The sequence below is a fragment of the Stegodyphus dumicola genome, chromosome 9 (genome assembly GCF_044657685.1).
Source record: "Stegodyphus dumicola isolate Sdum_Otavi_A_Nest chromosome 9, ASM4465768v1".
NCBI classification, from domain to species: domain Eukaryota; kingdom Metazoa; phylum Arthropoda; class Arachnida; order Araneae; family Eresidae; genus Stegodyphus; species Stegodyphus dumicola.
The window spans coordinates 72,753,308-72,769,775 of NC_140776.1; the positions used below are offsets into that span (position 1 = coordinate 72,753,308).

A 16,468-nucleotide genomic window follows, 5' to 3' on the forward strand; every position below is an offset into this window, starting at 1 on the left:
AGGAGGCAAATAATTCACGCATAATTCCAACACTTTTCATTGCCGACCATGTAAATTAAATTTTAATTTTCGTGTCTCTAGTTGATCTTAATTGCCTAAACATGTCAGCATAATTGCATGGTCATCGATGATACAATAATTACATTCTTGTACCTTCGATGATCTTTCGTACTCAGTTAATCTGATAAAGAATTGCAACAGTTTAGCAAACTAAACAGCAATGGCAAAATTCTTTAACATCTTTAAAGATATTTCAATATTTCGTTATCTTTTGGCGGCAAAAAAATTGTGCCAAATATCACAGAAATAGTCTCTTGCAACCCTTAAAAACCGGAACGGCCTAACGCCTGGAGAAAGAGTGAGAGAGAGGAAAAAAAAAAAAGGATCGGAAGAAACTGCCACATTTGAAATTCTAGCAGTTCACATCTGAATTTAATATGTCTCCCTGCCAGCCAAGCGGTAACGCCGGATCATTATTATATTATTTATCTGAACATCAATCAAAAATATAAGGGGGGTTATAAAAGGGGAAAGGGGAAAGAAGAAAAACTCTTTTAGCTACACTCAGCTGTTTTCTTGATGAGGCACCAACTAAACTTCAGAGAGTACTCTAAGTCATCGAGGAGAAGCAGATAAAGAAATGCGTTATATCGAGATGATATTTCGGAGTAAGGGAAGTTTAGAGGGGTGTCGTAGTTTACCGAGCAGCCACTGGTCACTTACAAAGTTGAGCTTCCTCCATATCCTCTTTTCTAAAATTCTATTCCATCACATTTTTCTCTTCAGGTTCTTTAACGGTTTCATCTATAATGAGGTACAATATATTTTTCCATCATTAATTCGTCTAGTTCTAGAACATAAAGTGTTGAAATCTAGAAAGGAAGAGAACTAAAGACAGAATACTCTTAAACTACATTTTATTAAACTAGGCTCCTAGCTAACAAAGATTTTATATATTAATAAAACTTATTAAGCTGACTGGACAAAAATAAATGCCTCAGATTAAAATCCACGGACCACTATAGTAATAGCTGAGGTTATGATTCTGTTTGGTCAAATTTCAAATCTTAGAATGCTATTTAGTTCCATATCCCTTTAAAGTCAGAGCATTTCTCTTCACCATATATTAAAACAAAGAATATCAGATTCAAAATTGCATAATGCATTGACCATTTCTTTTTTACATTTTATTAATTATTACAGAAAAACATACTTACTTCTGTCATTAATTCTATGAAGCACTTTAGAAAATCTTGTAGAGTTTCTTTTTGATTGCAGTCCGTTTTTCATTTTTTAAAAATATTTAAAGTCATAGATTTTCCACATATTCATTTGTCGAATATTTATCTGTAGCAGTTAACTTTGATATTTGTGGATACAGAATAAGGTAAATGGAAATAGTTCACTCTTATATAAATTATATAGAAATGTATATTTATTCCAAGTGGTCTGGGCATCACAATATCCTTTTTATCTCTAATTCTACAGCAAAACATTTCCAAAAACGTTAAAAAATATTTGCCGAAGAATTTGCAGAAAGTGTTATCGTGAAACGTTAGAGAAATTAAGCTGCATTTAATACTTTTCATAAAAATACTTGCTCTTGACAAGACGTATTCAATATTTATTCATTTATTAACAAAAAAATTTCAGTGAATTCTTTGAATTACTTTTTTTAAATGTAATTAGAAAATTTTAAGGTTATGTATTTCAACTATCAAACAGGATTAAAAATGAAATAGTTATATTATTTGTAGAATCATTAGGTTTATCGATGCAAAATAGATGAAAAATGTGCAATCCCCTCTCCTGGTTTCGAACACCGAACCTCCTGAGTGTTATCTAGTTACATCACGAAGGTACTAGAAAAGGATGGAAAACATACCTTACTATACATTCAAGAATGACTATTAAAAAGATAAAATACAGACTTTTCAGAAGCAATGCTTTCTCTTCTTGCTTATCTTATCTGGATAAAGCTATAACGAATCAAAACTGAAAAATGAACATTACAGATCTGTGGGCATCCATTGAGATGTTAACACTTTGCAAAACATTGAATATACGCCGGGGAAAATGGTGCACAATCGTCTCATAGCTTTTCCCTTCTGAGCCGATGTATTAGAGAGCAGTTTCAGGGTCACTGTACATTTAAAACAACTCTTATGTTTTTTAGGCGTTAATCAATAATATTTCAATTCATCGCTGTGGTTATGCTGAAATATTATTTAAATTTGTGATTTCATTAAAATGATTAACATACTCTAAAACTTTAGCTAAAACTTAGCTGCCAGTTTCTCAAAAAATATTGTGAGTAATTTAAAGTTGCACACCTATCTTAGAAGGAAAGGGGAAAAAACTTGAATTTTTTTGTTTCCTACCTTTCCAAAAAAAGAGGAAAGTCAGAAAGTGTTTTGTATAAGAAAATTTTGTTAGTTATCTAAAGGGAAAATTTAACACATCGTAATGAAAATAGAAGGATAAAAAATTGGACTCTTCTTTTAAACTGAATTACGGAAAGTGATGTTCTATTCCATCATATAATTTATGCTTCGAGTATAGGTTTTATATCTTTTTCTTTATTTTAAAATAAAACCTGAGGTTGGATATTGAGAAAAATAGTTTCACTTGTTAAATTTCGATGCATAATTTTTATCTTTTACTGATTTAAGTTGAATAAATTAACCATAATTAAATCCAACTGTTGTTATCACAAGTGCGTGCGACAGAAGCTTGTGTTATAGAATATTATTTTCAAGATACAAAGTATCTGTTTTGCTTTAGGAAAGAAATTCTAAACAAACAATGTGCTAATGCATATATTGATGAATCTTGAATAATTTAAGTTCGAGTTCTAATGAGTTTTACTTTGTATGATACTTTACTATTCATAAAAACAGTTGGAGGAAGTTTGTGACTGAAAAAAAGACGATATTTTCATATTGTTTTAAAATTTATTCACCAATCAGCAGCATTTTAATGAACATCACATTACAAATAAGGTTTCATGTCCATCTACTTCAGCTTTCATCAGTGGCGCTGTTAATTAAATCTGAAAGATAAAAAGTAAAATCCTATTAGTGATCTTCAGAGGTTTTTAATAGAAAGAAATGAAAGAAAGAATCTTATGTAAAACAACATTTGAATTTTAAAAAGAACTTAAATCGGTAGAAAATGGTAAAGAAATAATTCGATCAGCCTGATTACCTTCTCTAAGATCAGTAAAAAATTCAAAATCAGACAAGTGTAGCTAGTAAACGACTGATTAAAATTAAAACCTCAAAGGTAAAAACCGCAGTTATCTGCTAATAAGACAATCAAACGTGTTCTATTTTCATCAAATCAAAAACACAGAATTCATTGCACAATTCTCAACCCTCCAAATCACTTAAAACAAAGGCGAAGAATACTTTTTTTTTACCTATCGTGTACATACTTGCCTTTTCGTTCATTAAATTTCTTCGCTTTAATGGCGACATCAAAGGAAAGTTTCAAGAGTAGCTCGACCTGTAGCACACAGATTGTCTGTTTCTTTTTAAACAGACTTTGTTGTGATTAATTTGCGATGATCACCTAGCGGTTGTAATCGTTACTGATGTGTGTCTGAAGGCTAACGAAGCATTCAACTGCCGATGATTGGAGGGGAATCTTTTGCAATCTAGACTGGCTCCTGATTTGCATTCATTACGTATTCACCCAAAACAACTCATTTACATAGAACGCTGGTTTGGGAAATTCGCTTGTATCAAAGCACAAAATTAGAAGATAAAAAAATATTCTTCCAGCGTAAGGAAAGTAACGAAAAAATTCGATCGCTACCCAAGGAGTAATGTTTTTTTAAGCATTGTTTTACTACTTTCTTTTAAGTTTGAGGGTTTGTGTCTAGTCTTATATCGCTCAAGAAGAAACGATGCTCTTTTAAAGAAGAAAAAAGCTGAAACTGTTCTGCATAATAGCCAAACCAATTTGGAATGTGTGTTTCCTTCAACATTCTATTGTGTGTTCCATATGCAAGTCAGTTTTCGGTAAAGAAAATATTCGAAATGCGAGTGTGATAGCTATATGACAAATAATGTTTAAAATAGATAAATAAAAATATTCAGTATTAAAATATGCCCCAATTATATTTTAAGATGTTTAGAATTTAAATGCACACATAATTTATATTTTTAAAAGACATTACTAAAAAGTAGCATATTAGTACTTCGTTTCTCAGAGAATTGCTGAAAATTTTATTTTTACTAAATGAGATCTTGAATAAGATAGCTAAAATTTTACACATACCTGGTATTTTGTTGCCTATTTTTGTAACACTATCTAAATATTCTATGGTTAGTTTTAATATCACAAATTACTAACAAATGTATAAAGAAACATATATATGCAACACATTTTTGTTACAGGAAAATATTTCGGGAATTTTGAATTCTCGGGAAATTTATGACATAGCTTGTCAATGTGGTTTTGAATGCAGTAAAGGAACTGTGTAGTTTTCAAATATTCATTACCAGTGAGCATGCGTTTTAAATAAAAAATGGAATGCTTTTTATAGGAACTTTAAAATGTAAAATGGAAACTAATAATGTTTTATAGTTATTCAGTGTTTAATACTGAATAACTCTTTCAGTTTTTCTAATTAAATATTAAAAATTAGAATTATATTGGGTTAAGGTATTATATTCTCTTGAAATGTTTTATGTTTTTTTTAAAACTGGGACCTTTTAGCCTTATTATTAAGACCTGAACACGGTTGTGCATTTTCTCACTTTAAATGTCATCTACTGTAAATGCGTTGTTTTGCTTTTCATTCGAATCTCTTGCCATTCGGCAAAATATAGGATATTTATCTTTCAAATTTAACTTGTGTGTTATTTTTTAACAAACTAGGCTATTTAAAAGCAAAGATCTTAATAATATTATTTTTTGTTCTTTAAACTGTTTGATTTAAATAAAAATGCATTTAATTCATGATATATATAATTAAAAACATTAGATATTTTCGCAGAATTATATTATGCATTTTTCACTTTTCAAACATGCAGAAAATATAAAACGGTCCCATATTAGTCTAAATGTACTATATTCATCTTATATCCTGTAAAATGTTTCGCTGTTCCACCTAGGTCATCTTTATTGATAATGTTTAGTGATAAATTATAATAAACTTTAAAAGTGCCTTTTTGGAACATCGCAGAGCAGGTTCAATTAAACTCTGAACCTGCCCTGCGATGCATTCTTCTCTGCTGTAATATAGGTTCACTTTTGCATGTTTATCCAGAAGAAAATCTTCTCCTCATAACTAAAAACCTGCTGTGGCAGATGTTCTTCAGAATCCACAAGCTTTTTCAATACCCCAATGGAGTTCTCGGTTGCCTTTATGTCTGAGCTTGCTACATCTCCGTGCTTCACAATGCTATAGATGTCGATTCTTCTCTAAAACTTTTAGAATCGCCCATCGTTTGCCGCCTTGAAAGCTCCTTCTTCGTCCGTTAATTATTCTCACCTTCTCACAAAAAGTATGTTTTCGTAGTGTTGCCTTGCGTTTGCTTCTCGTTGATCCGTATAAGAATCGATCTTTCAATAGAATACGCGGATTCGAGAATACGTGGCCGTTGTCTCCTGTCTTTCAGAATTTAAAAAAAAAATCACTGAGATCACTTGTAAGGATCTTAAGTTTTACTAACGTTTATTTTATTTTAAATCTTTACTATCACTTCTTATTTTCTACTTCCGGCCAGAATTAAAAGCTTTAACTTATTTACGCAAATTTGTCTTGCGAACGCCAAGTACTTAAGTTGTGGCTTTTTGCCAAGCAAGAGAGAGGAAGGAGCTATTAGAAGCAGGCCGCTTGCCATAGTAGTTTTACTCGGTTGCTGGTTGCCTTCAAGGCCAGAGGTTTAATCCTCTTGATAATTTTAAACGTATCGTAGTGTTAGCAGTTCTCTGTACTACATACGGCTTTTTGCTAATATACGGCCAATCTTGGAGTAGGCACTTGTTTGATTAATCTAAAGTTAAGTTTAGTTAGAGTTTAGTTAATATTTTTATATTCTTACGTTCAGACCACAAGTGGTTGGTCTCTGTATTCCGAAGTCCGGAAACCATTGTAAAGAGAGAAAAATAAAGAGTTTCGCATACCCTTCCTGTGTGTATTGTCTACTTCCCAATTTTATTGAACATAGCTTTAGTAAGCTCCCTGTTCCGAGTCAGGACATTTAATGTTTCCAAAGCAAGTAAGGAGGAACACAGAACCTGATAGTGGCGCCCGACGAAGAAGAATAACCATGGCCGAGTTTCAAGAAGAACCTGTGCTGCCTGCAGAAGCGGCTCAGAATCCAGAAATGCCAGCTGCCGCCCTGGAAGGATTTGGTTACATCGTCCAGACCATGCGCGCATCGATGAAATCAGAAGCAACATTTAATGGAAACTCACCGGTAACCAGTTTTTTGGAAAAATTGGATGACCACTTCATGCTGTATCCAGTGCATGAGTTCCAGAAAGTCACCTTAGCTACCAGCACTTTGAGGGGCCAAGCGCTTAATTGGTTCAAATGTATAGGCAGAAGCCTCTTGGGTCAAGCGGGAAGTCCCACCTATACTTACGAAACTTTTAAGACTGCCTTAGTAAAAGCCTTCCCTGTCGTAAGAGATCATGCAAGATTAGAAACGGAACACTTCAGCATATACCAGAAACGAATTGAAAATCTTTCAAGCTTTATTTTAAGAAAAATTCACGTCTTCAGACTCTTGTATGGAAACCGTCCGGATCCTGAGATAATTCAAGTGATTTTGTCGAGGTTACTTCCCCAAGTACAAGACTTTATTGAATTAAGGAATCCGACTACACTGGAAAAGTTATTTGAGCTAGCAATCCAGTTTGAAAGTAGAAGAACAGCGGACATTGAAAGAAGACGCCAGTATGAGCAACGAAGCCAATTTGGTGCGCCAAGACCACAGCAAAGTCAAGAACACGGCTACGGAAGCAAAGCGAATCAGTGGGCAAGGAAACCCGAGTATCCAAAAACAACCGGCGAACGTCGACAGTTCAATAGTAAGCCACAAAAAAAAGTCTGAAGACCAGTGAAAAAGAAGGAAGGCATGGAAAGGAAGAAACAAGATTTAAACTAAAACGGATTTCTGCTGACGGGAGGGTGCGGAAATCCGAAGGCTAAGAAAACCCCTCTTCATTCAAGTTAAATACAGTGATGGTGAAAAATTTGACTCTTCCAAAGATTGAAGTGTTGGTGAATAACATCCCAGCCACCGCACTCCTGGATACAGGCGCGCAGTGTTCCTGTGTGGCAGAAGATTTTTTTAAGAAGTATTTCCGTAAATACCGCATATATAATTCGGATAATACGACAGTGTTAGCTGCGCAGGGAGAAAGATGCAAGTGCATAGGTAAATTACCATTGTACATTCGTATCAAGGACGAGCAAGTAAAGATTATGTTTTTTATCGTAAAGAATTTGCAAGCACATATCATCTTAGGAATAGATTTTCTTTCAGAGGCAGAAGCAACGCTGGATTTTAACGAAGCGTTCCTTAAGCTGACGATGAAACCAGTTCGAGAAGAAAAAACAGAACCACAAATGTTAAACCTTGACCACCTGCCTAAGGAAGAGCAACAAAAAATTCGACAAGTGGTAAGTGAATTTGCTTCGTTATTTAGTGATATTCCCAGATTTACTCAAGTTACTAACCATAGTATCAACACCGGAGATTCACTGCCAGTTCGCCACAAACCATACCGATATGATAAGAATAAAGAAAAAATTATAGAGTGGCACATTCGCGATATATTATGTAAAAAGATCATAACGCCTCTCTCAAGTAGTTATGCTAGCCCGGTTGTGTTATGTAAGAAAAATAATGACTATCCTGTAACACATCCAAAAAGGTGGCGTTTTGCAATTGACTATCGTAAATTAAACTCCATGACTAAATATCCGGTATATCCGTTACCTATTATCGAAGAAATTCTAAGGAACATAACTTCTACCAAATACATGACTACTTTAGACTTAACGACTGGTTATTTTCAAATAGGGGTTAGACCGGAAGATGTGCCTAAGACTGCTTTTATAACCAAGTCTGGCACTTATGCATTCCTGCGTATGCCGTTTGGCCTTTCAGGGGCACCGGCAACATTTCAGCGATGTATGGACATTGTACTAAGGCCTGTTGTTGGAAAGTTCACATTTATCTATTTAGACGATATCATTATTACTAGTGATAATCTGGACCAACATGTACAGGATTTAAGACAGGTGTTTTCATTTTTAAATGAGGCCGGTCTAAAAGTTAATGTCGAAAAGTGCAAATTTGCAGCCCATGAATTAAAATACTTAAGTTACAAAATATCTCAGAAAGGAATCGAGACAGACGGATCAAAAATAATCGCTGTGCAAAGTATCCGCCGCCAAATACGGCGAAGAAGCTGTCTTCTTTTCTAGGACTTTGTTCATATTATAGGTCCTTTATAAAAGATTTTGCAGCTATTGCTGAACCATTGTTAAAATTAAAAAGGAAAAAAGCAAGATTCTCGTGGACGGCCGAAGCCAATAGTGCTTTCGAAAAATTAAAGCAAGCATTAACGAAAGCCCCTGTTTTGAAATTTCCTGAAAATGATGAGAATTTAGAAATTTCAGCGGATGCTTCGGATTATGCGGTAGGAGCGGTACTTTCGCAAAATCAGCAGCCCGTGGCATTTTTTAGTCGAACTTTAAATCAAACACAAAGAAATTATTCCGCGACTGAGAGAGAGGCACTTGCAGTTCTGTTAGCAGTGCAAAAGTTCCGAGTCTATTTTGGAAGGGCGCCAATAACAGTGGATTCTGATCATGCGGCGGTAACTAGATTGTACTCAGAAAAAAACTTATCCCCATGGTTAATAAGATGGGCACTCAAGTTACAAGAGTATAATCTGGTAATCAAGCACACCCCCGGAAAGTAAAATATCGTAGCAGATGCCCTATCCAGAATAAAAATAGATGAAGAAGGTAATACTGTAGAGGTGGCAATGCTCACAGCATGTACGATAAATTCCCGAGAAACTGTAATAACCGAACTGGGTAAGGATCCTGAATTTAAAAACATTTATGAGTATTTAAAGGATCCTGAAAATTTTAGCCACCAAGATATTGTGGCGATAAGAAATAGGGCGGCCCATTACGAACTAATAGATGGTCTATTATTTTATACAAAAACTACAAATTCAAACAACGAATTTCGACCTGTTATCCCAGCTAGTCTTAGATTAAATATACTGCAGGAGTTACACGACTACACTTTAGCTTCTCATGCTGGTATTCGAAAAACCATCCAACGCGTACGCGAAGCAGTTTATTTTCCTGAACTGCAAAAGTTAACAAGGGCGTATGTCCAGTCCTGCCCAACATGTCAAGCAGTTAATTATATTAATTTCCTCCCGGCCGGGTTTCTAAATAGCATTAAATCCGAATTTCCAAATGAAATAATTGGCATCGATTTATTGGGCCCTTTCCCAAAAAGTCAGTTAAATAAAAGTCGGTATCTCCTTGTTATGGTTGATCATTTTAGCAAGTGGACCGAAATTGTTCCCTTAAAACGAGCCTCCGCGAAATTAGTTACTGATCTATTTTAAATAAATATATTTTAAAATACGGGGCGCCCCTAAAAGTTATATCGGATAATGGTCCTCAATTTGTAAGTAATATATTTGAAGACATGTGCCAAAAACTGGGCATACGTCATTTAAAAATGGTCCCGTATCGGTCGCAATCAAATATAGCGGAACGGGTCAATAGAAATATAGTGAAAATTATCCGTAGTTATGTTAAAAATTTTCATAAAAGCTGGGATAACTATGTCAATGAATTAGCTTTCGCCCTTAGGACCGCAAAACATAATACAACGGGCAAAACTCCTGCTGAGTTATTTTTAGGCAGAAAGAATATAACGCCGTTAGATAAATTATTTTATGTTCAACAAAGAGCCCCAGAATTTAAAATGGGCGATATAGAAAAATTAATTAAAGAAGCAAAAAAGAACACTGAAGTAGCACAGAGAAAACAGAAACTTTATTATGATATGAAACGACGGAAAGTAACTTATAAAGTAGGAGATGAAGTGTTAAATATTAAGCATTCACTTTCTTCGGCACCAGAAGATAAAACTGCCAAATTTTTTCCACGATTTGAAGGACCATATGTCATAGAAAAAATAATTCAGACTGTAGTGGTGTTAAAAGCCAGGAATGGTGAAACATGCTCCGCAAACATTGACCAGATAAAACCGTTCTATAATCGTAATAAAATGCAAATATTTAAAGATCTTTTGCAGGATCCGGCACGGCAGGCACAAGCTCCAGAGGTGGAACAACGACAATCACAAGGACAAGCCATTAGGAGACAGGAGCAATTGAAAAGAAAGTTTCCCCGTTGGAAAATTGAAGGTAACAAGTAAAAGAAGCCGTTCCACCGACCAGAAAAGAGAGAGCACGACCACCCCCAGAATGAAGAAGGGAGAAGTACGACGAATGCAAAGAGAGCCAGGAGAAATGACGGCAACTATAACCCGGCTCCAAAACGGAAGATCTACCCATCGGACAGGAGTCTACGTAGCAAATGTCGACGAACTGATGAAGGAACACCAGCTGCGGAGGCAAAGAAACAAGGAAAATTTGAACAGCCAGCAACGAGATCCAAGCAGGAACGAGAGAGAGTTGTCCCGGTTCCGCCAAGACCAGCTGCCATCAAACGGCCGAGACCACAGGCAGAGGCTAAAAAGAAGGTCTTCAAGGGTGACCAAACTGGAAGGAAAAGAAAGCTCATGGAGGAAGGAACTGAAGGGCGAACCCGCACAAGAAGGAGGATAAACCAAACAGTAATCTTCGCTACCTTCCAGGACTGGGCAGAAAAAAGGATGTCCGAATATCACAAAGATAAGTAAAACTTTATGTTACTTTGAAACCTTAAGTTAATCTTTCATTTTTACTGCAAGTGGCAGAATTCAAGACGTTTTACCTCATTTGAGGTCTACCTTTATCGCCAAATAGGCGAGAAATGAGTTGTTACCTATTTTGGTATTATGTTTTTCAATTACTCGCGAGTAAAACTAAACTTAATGTGTAATAGGAATGTGTAAATAATTGAATATTGTAAAAGTTATTGTATAAAATTTTATTTAAAAGATTCTGGCAAGAAAGAAGTTTTAGTCTGAAAGACTTTTGAAATGTAGTATTTCTATGTAGAAGAATTGGCACTTGCTTGGAAAAGAATAGAAGTTAACAATGTACTATTAATGTATGTTTTAAAATGCGTAAAATTAAGGGCATGTTAATATGTCCTTATATACAATGTGAACTGTTATTTTAAACGTTAAGAAATACTGTGATATGTTAAAAGTGAAAGTAATGCCAAAAAATTTTTAACTTATTCGTGTGACTGTAAAAAGAGCAAATTATTGTGAATATGTGTTAAAGGTTGAATGAATGTAGTTAGGCTCTCTGACGCTACACTTCAGAGTTAGCCACTTTCAGAATAGTACGTCAGGATTTAGAGATGAATATAAGGTGTGTTATGAGGTTTTGTTATGTTGAATTTTAACACGTTGGTGTTTTGATTGCAGGCGGTAGTGTTGAACACTTGTACATAAACACGTTCGTGTTTGGTGTTTTCCTTTACAAAACATGTCAGAGAGCACGGGAAATAATTAAATAACGTCATGAATGAAATAAGAATGTTAAGAGAAATATAAGTATTCATGTTACTTGCCATTTAATTGTGTAACATTTCATTAAACTAGTTTTCCTTCCAGATCTCTGGAAGGAACCAGATTTCAACTAAGAACTCCTGTTTAGATGCAGTACAGATGAAAAGTAACTGTCCATGGAGTTGATAATGTAAAAACGACTTAATTTTTAAATTTCTAGTTTCTAGTGAGAAATGTTTGTAAAAGATTGGCCTCGCGTTAGATTCTAGAGCTAAAAGTTTTCAACAAGGTCCTTTTAGACCTCAGTTTCAAACTAATTAACTCTGGCGGGAAGTATGTAAGGATCTTAAGTTTTACTAACGTTTATTTTATTTTAAATCTTTACTATCACTTCTTATTTTCTACTTCCGGCCAGAATTAAAAGCTTTAACTTATTTACGCAAATTTGTCTTGCGAACGCCAAGTACTTAAGTTGTGGCTTTTTGCCAAGCAAGAGAGAGGAAGGAGCTATTAGAAGCAGGCCGCTTGCCATAGTAGTTTTACTCGGTTGCTGGTTGCCTTCAAGGCCAGAGGTTTAATCCTCTTGATAATTTTAAACGTATCGTAGTGTTAGCAGTTCTCTGTACTACATACGGCTTTTTGCTAATATACGGCCAATCTTGGAGTAGGCACTTGTTTGATTAATCCAAAGTTAAGTTTAGTTAGAGTTTAGTTAATATTTTTATATTCTTACGTTCAGACCACAAGTGGTTGGTCTCTGTATTCCGAAGTCCGGAAATCATTGTAAAGAGAGAAAAATAAAGGGTTTCGTATACCCTTACTGTGTGTATTGTCTACTTCCCAATTTTATTGAACATAGCTTTAGTAAGCTCCCTGTTCCGAGTCAGGACATTTAATGTTTCCAAAGCAAGTAAGGAGGAACACAGAACCTGATACACTAATTTCTAAAAATACTCACCCTTCTGTACTTCATCTAGTAAAGTAGACAAACAGAAATTATACATTGAGTAAAGGAATTATATTTCCTTGAATCCTTTCTTTCCTTTTTTTTTTGGGGGGGGGGTCACCAACGGCCGAGCGGTAAGTCACTGAATACTGGTAGTTCGGTCCGAGGTTCGAATCCCGCGAACAGGCTGGCTGCGAGGCGTTTTCATGGTTTTCTTCTGTGTAATGTGTTTAGGAGCCAGTTTTCCTTGGAAAGTCCTCCACGAAGGCATCCCTCTCCTTAGGCAGCTACTCCTCGAGGCTTTGCCATAATCGCATAAAGCAAAACTTTTATGTTTTTAAAAAAATGCGACCTTTTTTAACGATTTTAATTGAGGACACTAGTTTCCAAAAACACAGCCTCCTCTGTTTTCACAATGTTTTCATTTTTCTTGCTCTTTTAGTTTTTCCTTAACTTGCCATTTCGGTTTTGATTAACAGATGGTATCATATGATTATACATCGGTTATTGTTAAGGTGACAAAATCAATGCGCATGGGCAAGAAAGTTGCTTTTTACAATCACAGAATTAATTAATTTTCTTTTCAAAATATACTGAGCTTTATCACGTATTTTCAGCAACATATGATTAGAACTTTTTAAGACGTCAGAGGCTGTTGGTAGATTATTAATAAATAGCCACCCATGATGAAAATTTAACTTTACACGGATCATTATTTTAATTGAATTATCCTAATGTTTCTTTCGAAAGTTAAGGGAATATTCAGGATATATTTTCAACTTTTCGTTAGAGACTGTGACTTAAACTGAAGAACTCTTATATGCACATTTAACTTTAAAATATCCAGTTTTAATCTTTTGGCACCCGAACAGAACGATTTCCTTTATTTTTCAACCTAAGCGCAACGTTAATGTTTTTTAAACGTTTCTTTAACAAATGCTTCATGAAATTGTCATTTCCTGGGCTCTCAGCTGCTTTATAGTTAACTAACATGCAACAATAGTAATGTCATTTATGTCAAGAAATTTCCGCCGAAGCTCCAGTTTTATTGACTTTTCATACGGAAAGCTCTTTTAACGCTGTTTTATTCATTTAGTATAAAATCTGTAACATGGCTAATGTAACAAGTTTCGTATAGAATGCTTGGCAGAAAAGTGAACGCAGAAGAGCAGTAAGTATGAAGGTCATAGAAAACTAAAAGTCATTTAAATGACACCTATCTTCGAGAAACGATGGTTGATATTTAAAAACTCTGCAAATAAACGATCACTAACTACACTTATCATAATGATATAATGAATAGATCTATCATTATGACATTGCAATGCATCATAATGACGACGGATTGATGTATACTTGGAAAACACTCTCTTGTGGAAAATCACTTAACTTCTGAGCCTCTATATTACGAAAATTGTTATTTTTGTTCGGTTTTTTCACACCTTTCTGATGTGAAGAAAAATCTGATGTTTTGTTTTATCTTCCATGGTAGAGATAGAAAAAAAAACATTTGCTGCACATCTATATTTTTGAGGCATGCACACTTTTAAGCATCATGTATATTTTTAAGGGATGTCCGAACAATACAAAGCACGCGTCTTAATCAGATAATTACATAAACACTAAACCGTTTGTTCCAATCGAAGCATGCTTATTTTTGTTGAATGTTGAAATAACTGCAGAAAAGTGGTAGTGGGATTCTATTTAAGGGCTGTAATTTTTACAAAAGACAGAAACCTACACATTTGAACATTATTGAGTGAATAACTGACTTTCACACAGTTGTAGCCTTTTCATTCTTGGTGAGAGTTTAACAACTTAAGAAAAGTCTATTTAATCCCAAATTTTTTTAAACCTAAATAAACCCAAAACACTAAATCAGTGAGAAGGAAGACGCACCATATCGCATATTTAGGCAGTTTTATGTAGTACAAAAACTTTAAGAAATGAATGAGCAGTTAGATTACAGTACTTGTATAAATGCTGTCCGATAAAGTAATTGATGTTCTTTAGCATTGCAATATACACATACTTAATTATCTACCTGTGTAGAAACGTTTTTAATTGCCTTTTGAATTAATACAAATACACATACATATTTATTACAGACTATTAACTGAACATCGCAATAAATATTTTAAGCAAAACGCATGATCGTTTGCAGAATATTCCACATTACCTGTTCTAAAATAAAATTTCTTTCTCTTGCGACTAGTTAAAACGTAAAATGATACTGATTTTGTTTAGGATATGCAAAAAGAAGGATATAGAAGATGCGTTTATGCTAAAAGCTTACATTAATATTAGAGGTCAAAGTCAAAAGATCAACAGAATCAACAGAAATTTAGATTCATTCAGATACCTCTTCTTTTCGAATGCTGAGAAATGATTTCTTTTGTGGAAATGCAGTAATGGAGGGATAAACAAGAATAGAAGGTAGTATAATTTGTATCTGACTACTGAGAAGATTACAAAACTGATAAACATATTGTGCTTTTGCTTTTTAAATCACCATTATTGTTTTTTAAGATCATAAACATTCTAAACCTAATCATTGATCATCTTATGTTACAATGACAACGGAGATTAGGCTTAAAAGGTTCAGATTAGATCTGATGATAATTAGGCCTAGAGGGTATTGAAGAAGGCGATCAAGCTTCGGAAATTTTCAAGGAAATAAAAATCAGAGATAATTATCATTCTTTTCATCATATAAATATTATTTGTTTATGCGTAAGTGCTCTAGAGTTCATTGTTTAAATTTTATCAAACTCTGTAAAGGTAAAATTTCTTTTATTATTATTTTTGAAGAAGTCAGTCATCCTTCTTGCAGTTAGTGTTTACAGTTCAATATTTGTGGAAGAAGGTCACATGAGACTTTTAAATTTCCATCTGCAAACTATCAACAGAATAATATGATAAAACTTTTCAGTGGCGGCTGGGTACTTAGAGCCTCGTATATCATTACTGAAACTGTCACTGTCACTGCCAGAACAAATAATTTGAAGATCGAGCTCAATCAGTTCCAGCAATCGATGTCAATTAGGATTCGAGAATTAAGCTCATAAGCTTCTCTCACTAATTAATCAAACGATATACAATGAACTTAAGACGCTGCCTTTCGGCAAATAAGAACATAATCGAATAAAGTTGAAATCGATGAAATTCGCAGTTATAAATTAAAGACAAGCCAGCAGAAGGTGGTCTTAAGAGGTCATCTGGTACAGGCAAGGAAAGGGTGCAGGGGCAGAGAAAGAGAGATTAAAACTTATTGAAATTCCGGAGATGTTCAAGCCGAACTGTCAAAGGGAATCATCATGCAAATGCGATGGTCACCAGTGCCCGAAATCACGCGAGATCTCACGAGAATTCATCGATGGCATTTCCCGAAGAATGCCTCCTCGCCAAACTTTGTTCATTAATCTTCAAATCCGTGGAAGATTTCGAACTATCGTTCCGAAGTATAATTTAGAACTATGTTTCTAGCTGAGGTTTGAGATTTTGAGATGTGTGGAATGGATCTAGATAACGAAAGCACAGAAAGGACATGCGTGAATACATAAGTAGTTCATAACAATGTTTGAAATAGTTTAAATGCTAATTATTAAAATAGTATTTAATGAAATACAAACAAAATAGGACCTTTCTTTTAAATTTATAATAATGTTTAAAAGACATTTAAAGTTTCTGTAACTCGAACTCCTTTAGCACTTAAACTATTGCTAAGATTCTAAGAATTTATGATATTGATGAAGTTATCATATTTGCGATTGTAAGCGAAGCTGAAAAGCCTCAAAAATTAATTAACTTAAATAAACTGAAAATTTTG

The 16,468-nt window shown here is 34.4% G+C and overlaps 1 protein-coding gene across 10 annotated transcripts in view; it reads right to left on the minus strand.

The window, feature by feature from the left end:
• Positions 1 to 2,592: 2,592 nt before the first annotated feature.
• Positions 2,593 to 16,468, minus strand: part of LOC118185753 (uncharacterized) — a 555,072-nt gene continuing 541,196 nt past the window's right edge. For 9 of the 10 annotated variants that reach the window (XM_085823608.1, XM_085823606.1, XM_085823612.1 and 6 more), the window contains one exon: positions 2,593 to 3,052. Coding sequence is in view for 1 of the 10 variants with exons in the window: in XM_085823614.1 (XP_085679740.1) it covers positions 3,021 to 3,052 (32 nt within the window). In the remaining 9 variants the exon portion in view is untranslated. The remainder of the gene's footprint in view (positions 3,053 to 16,468) is intronic. The other variant, XM_085823607.1, reaches the window with a different exon arrangement.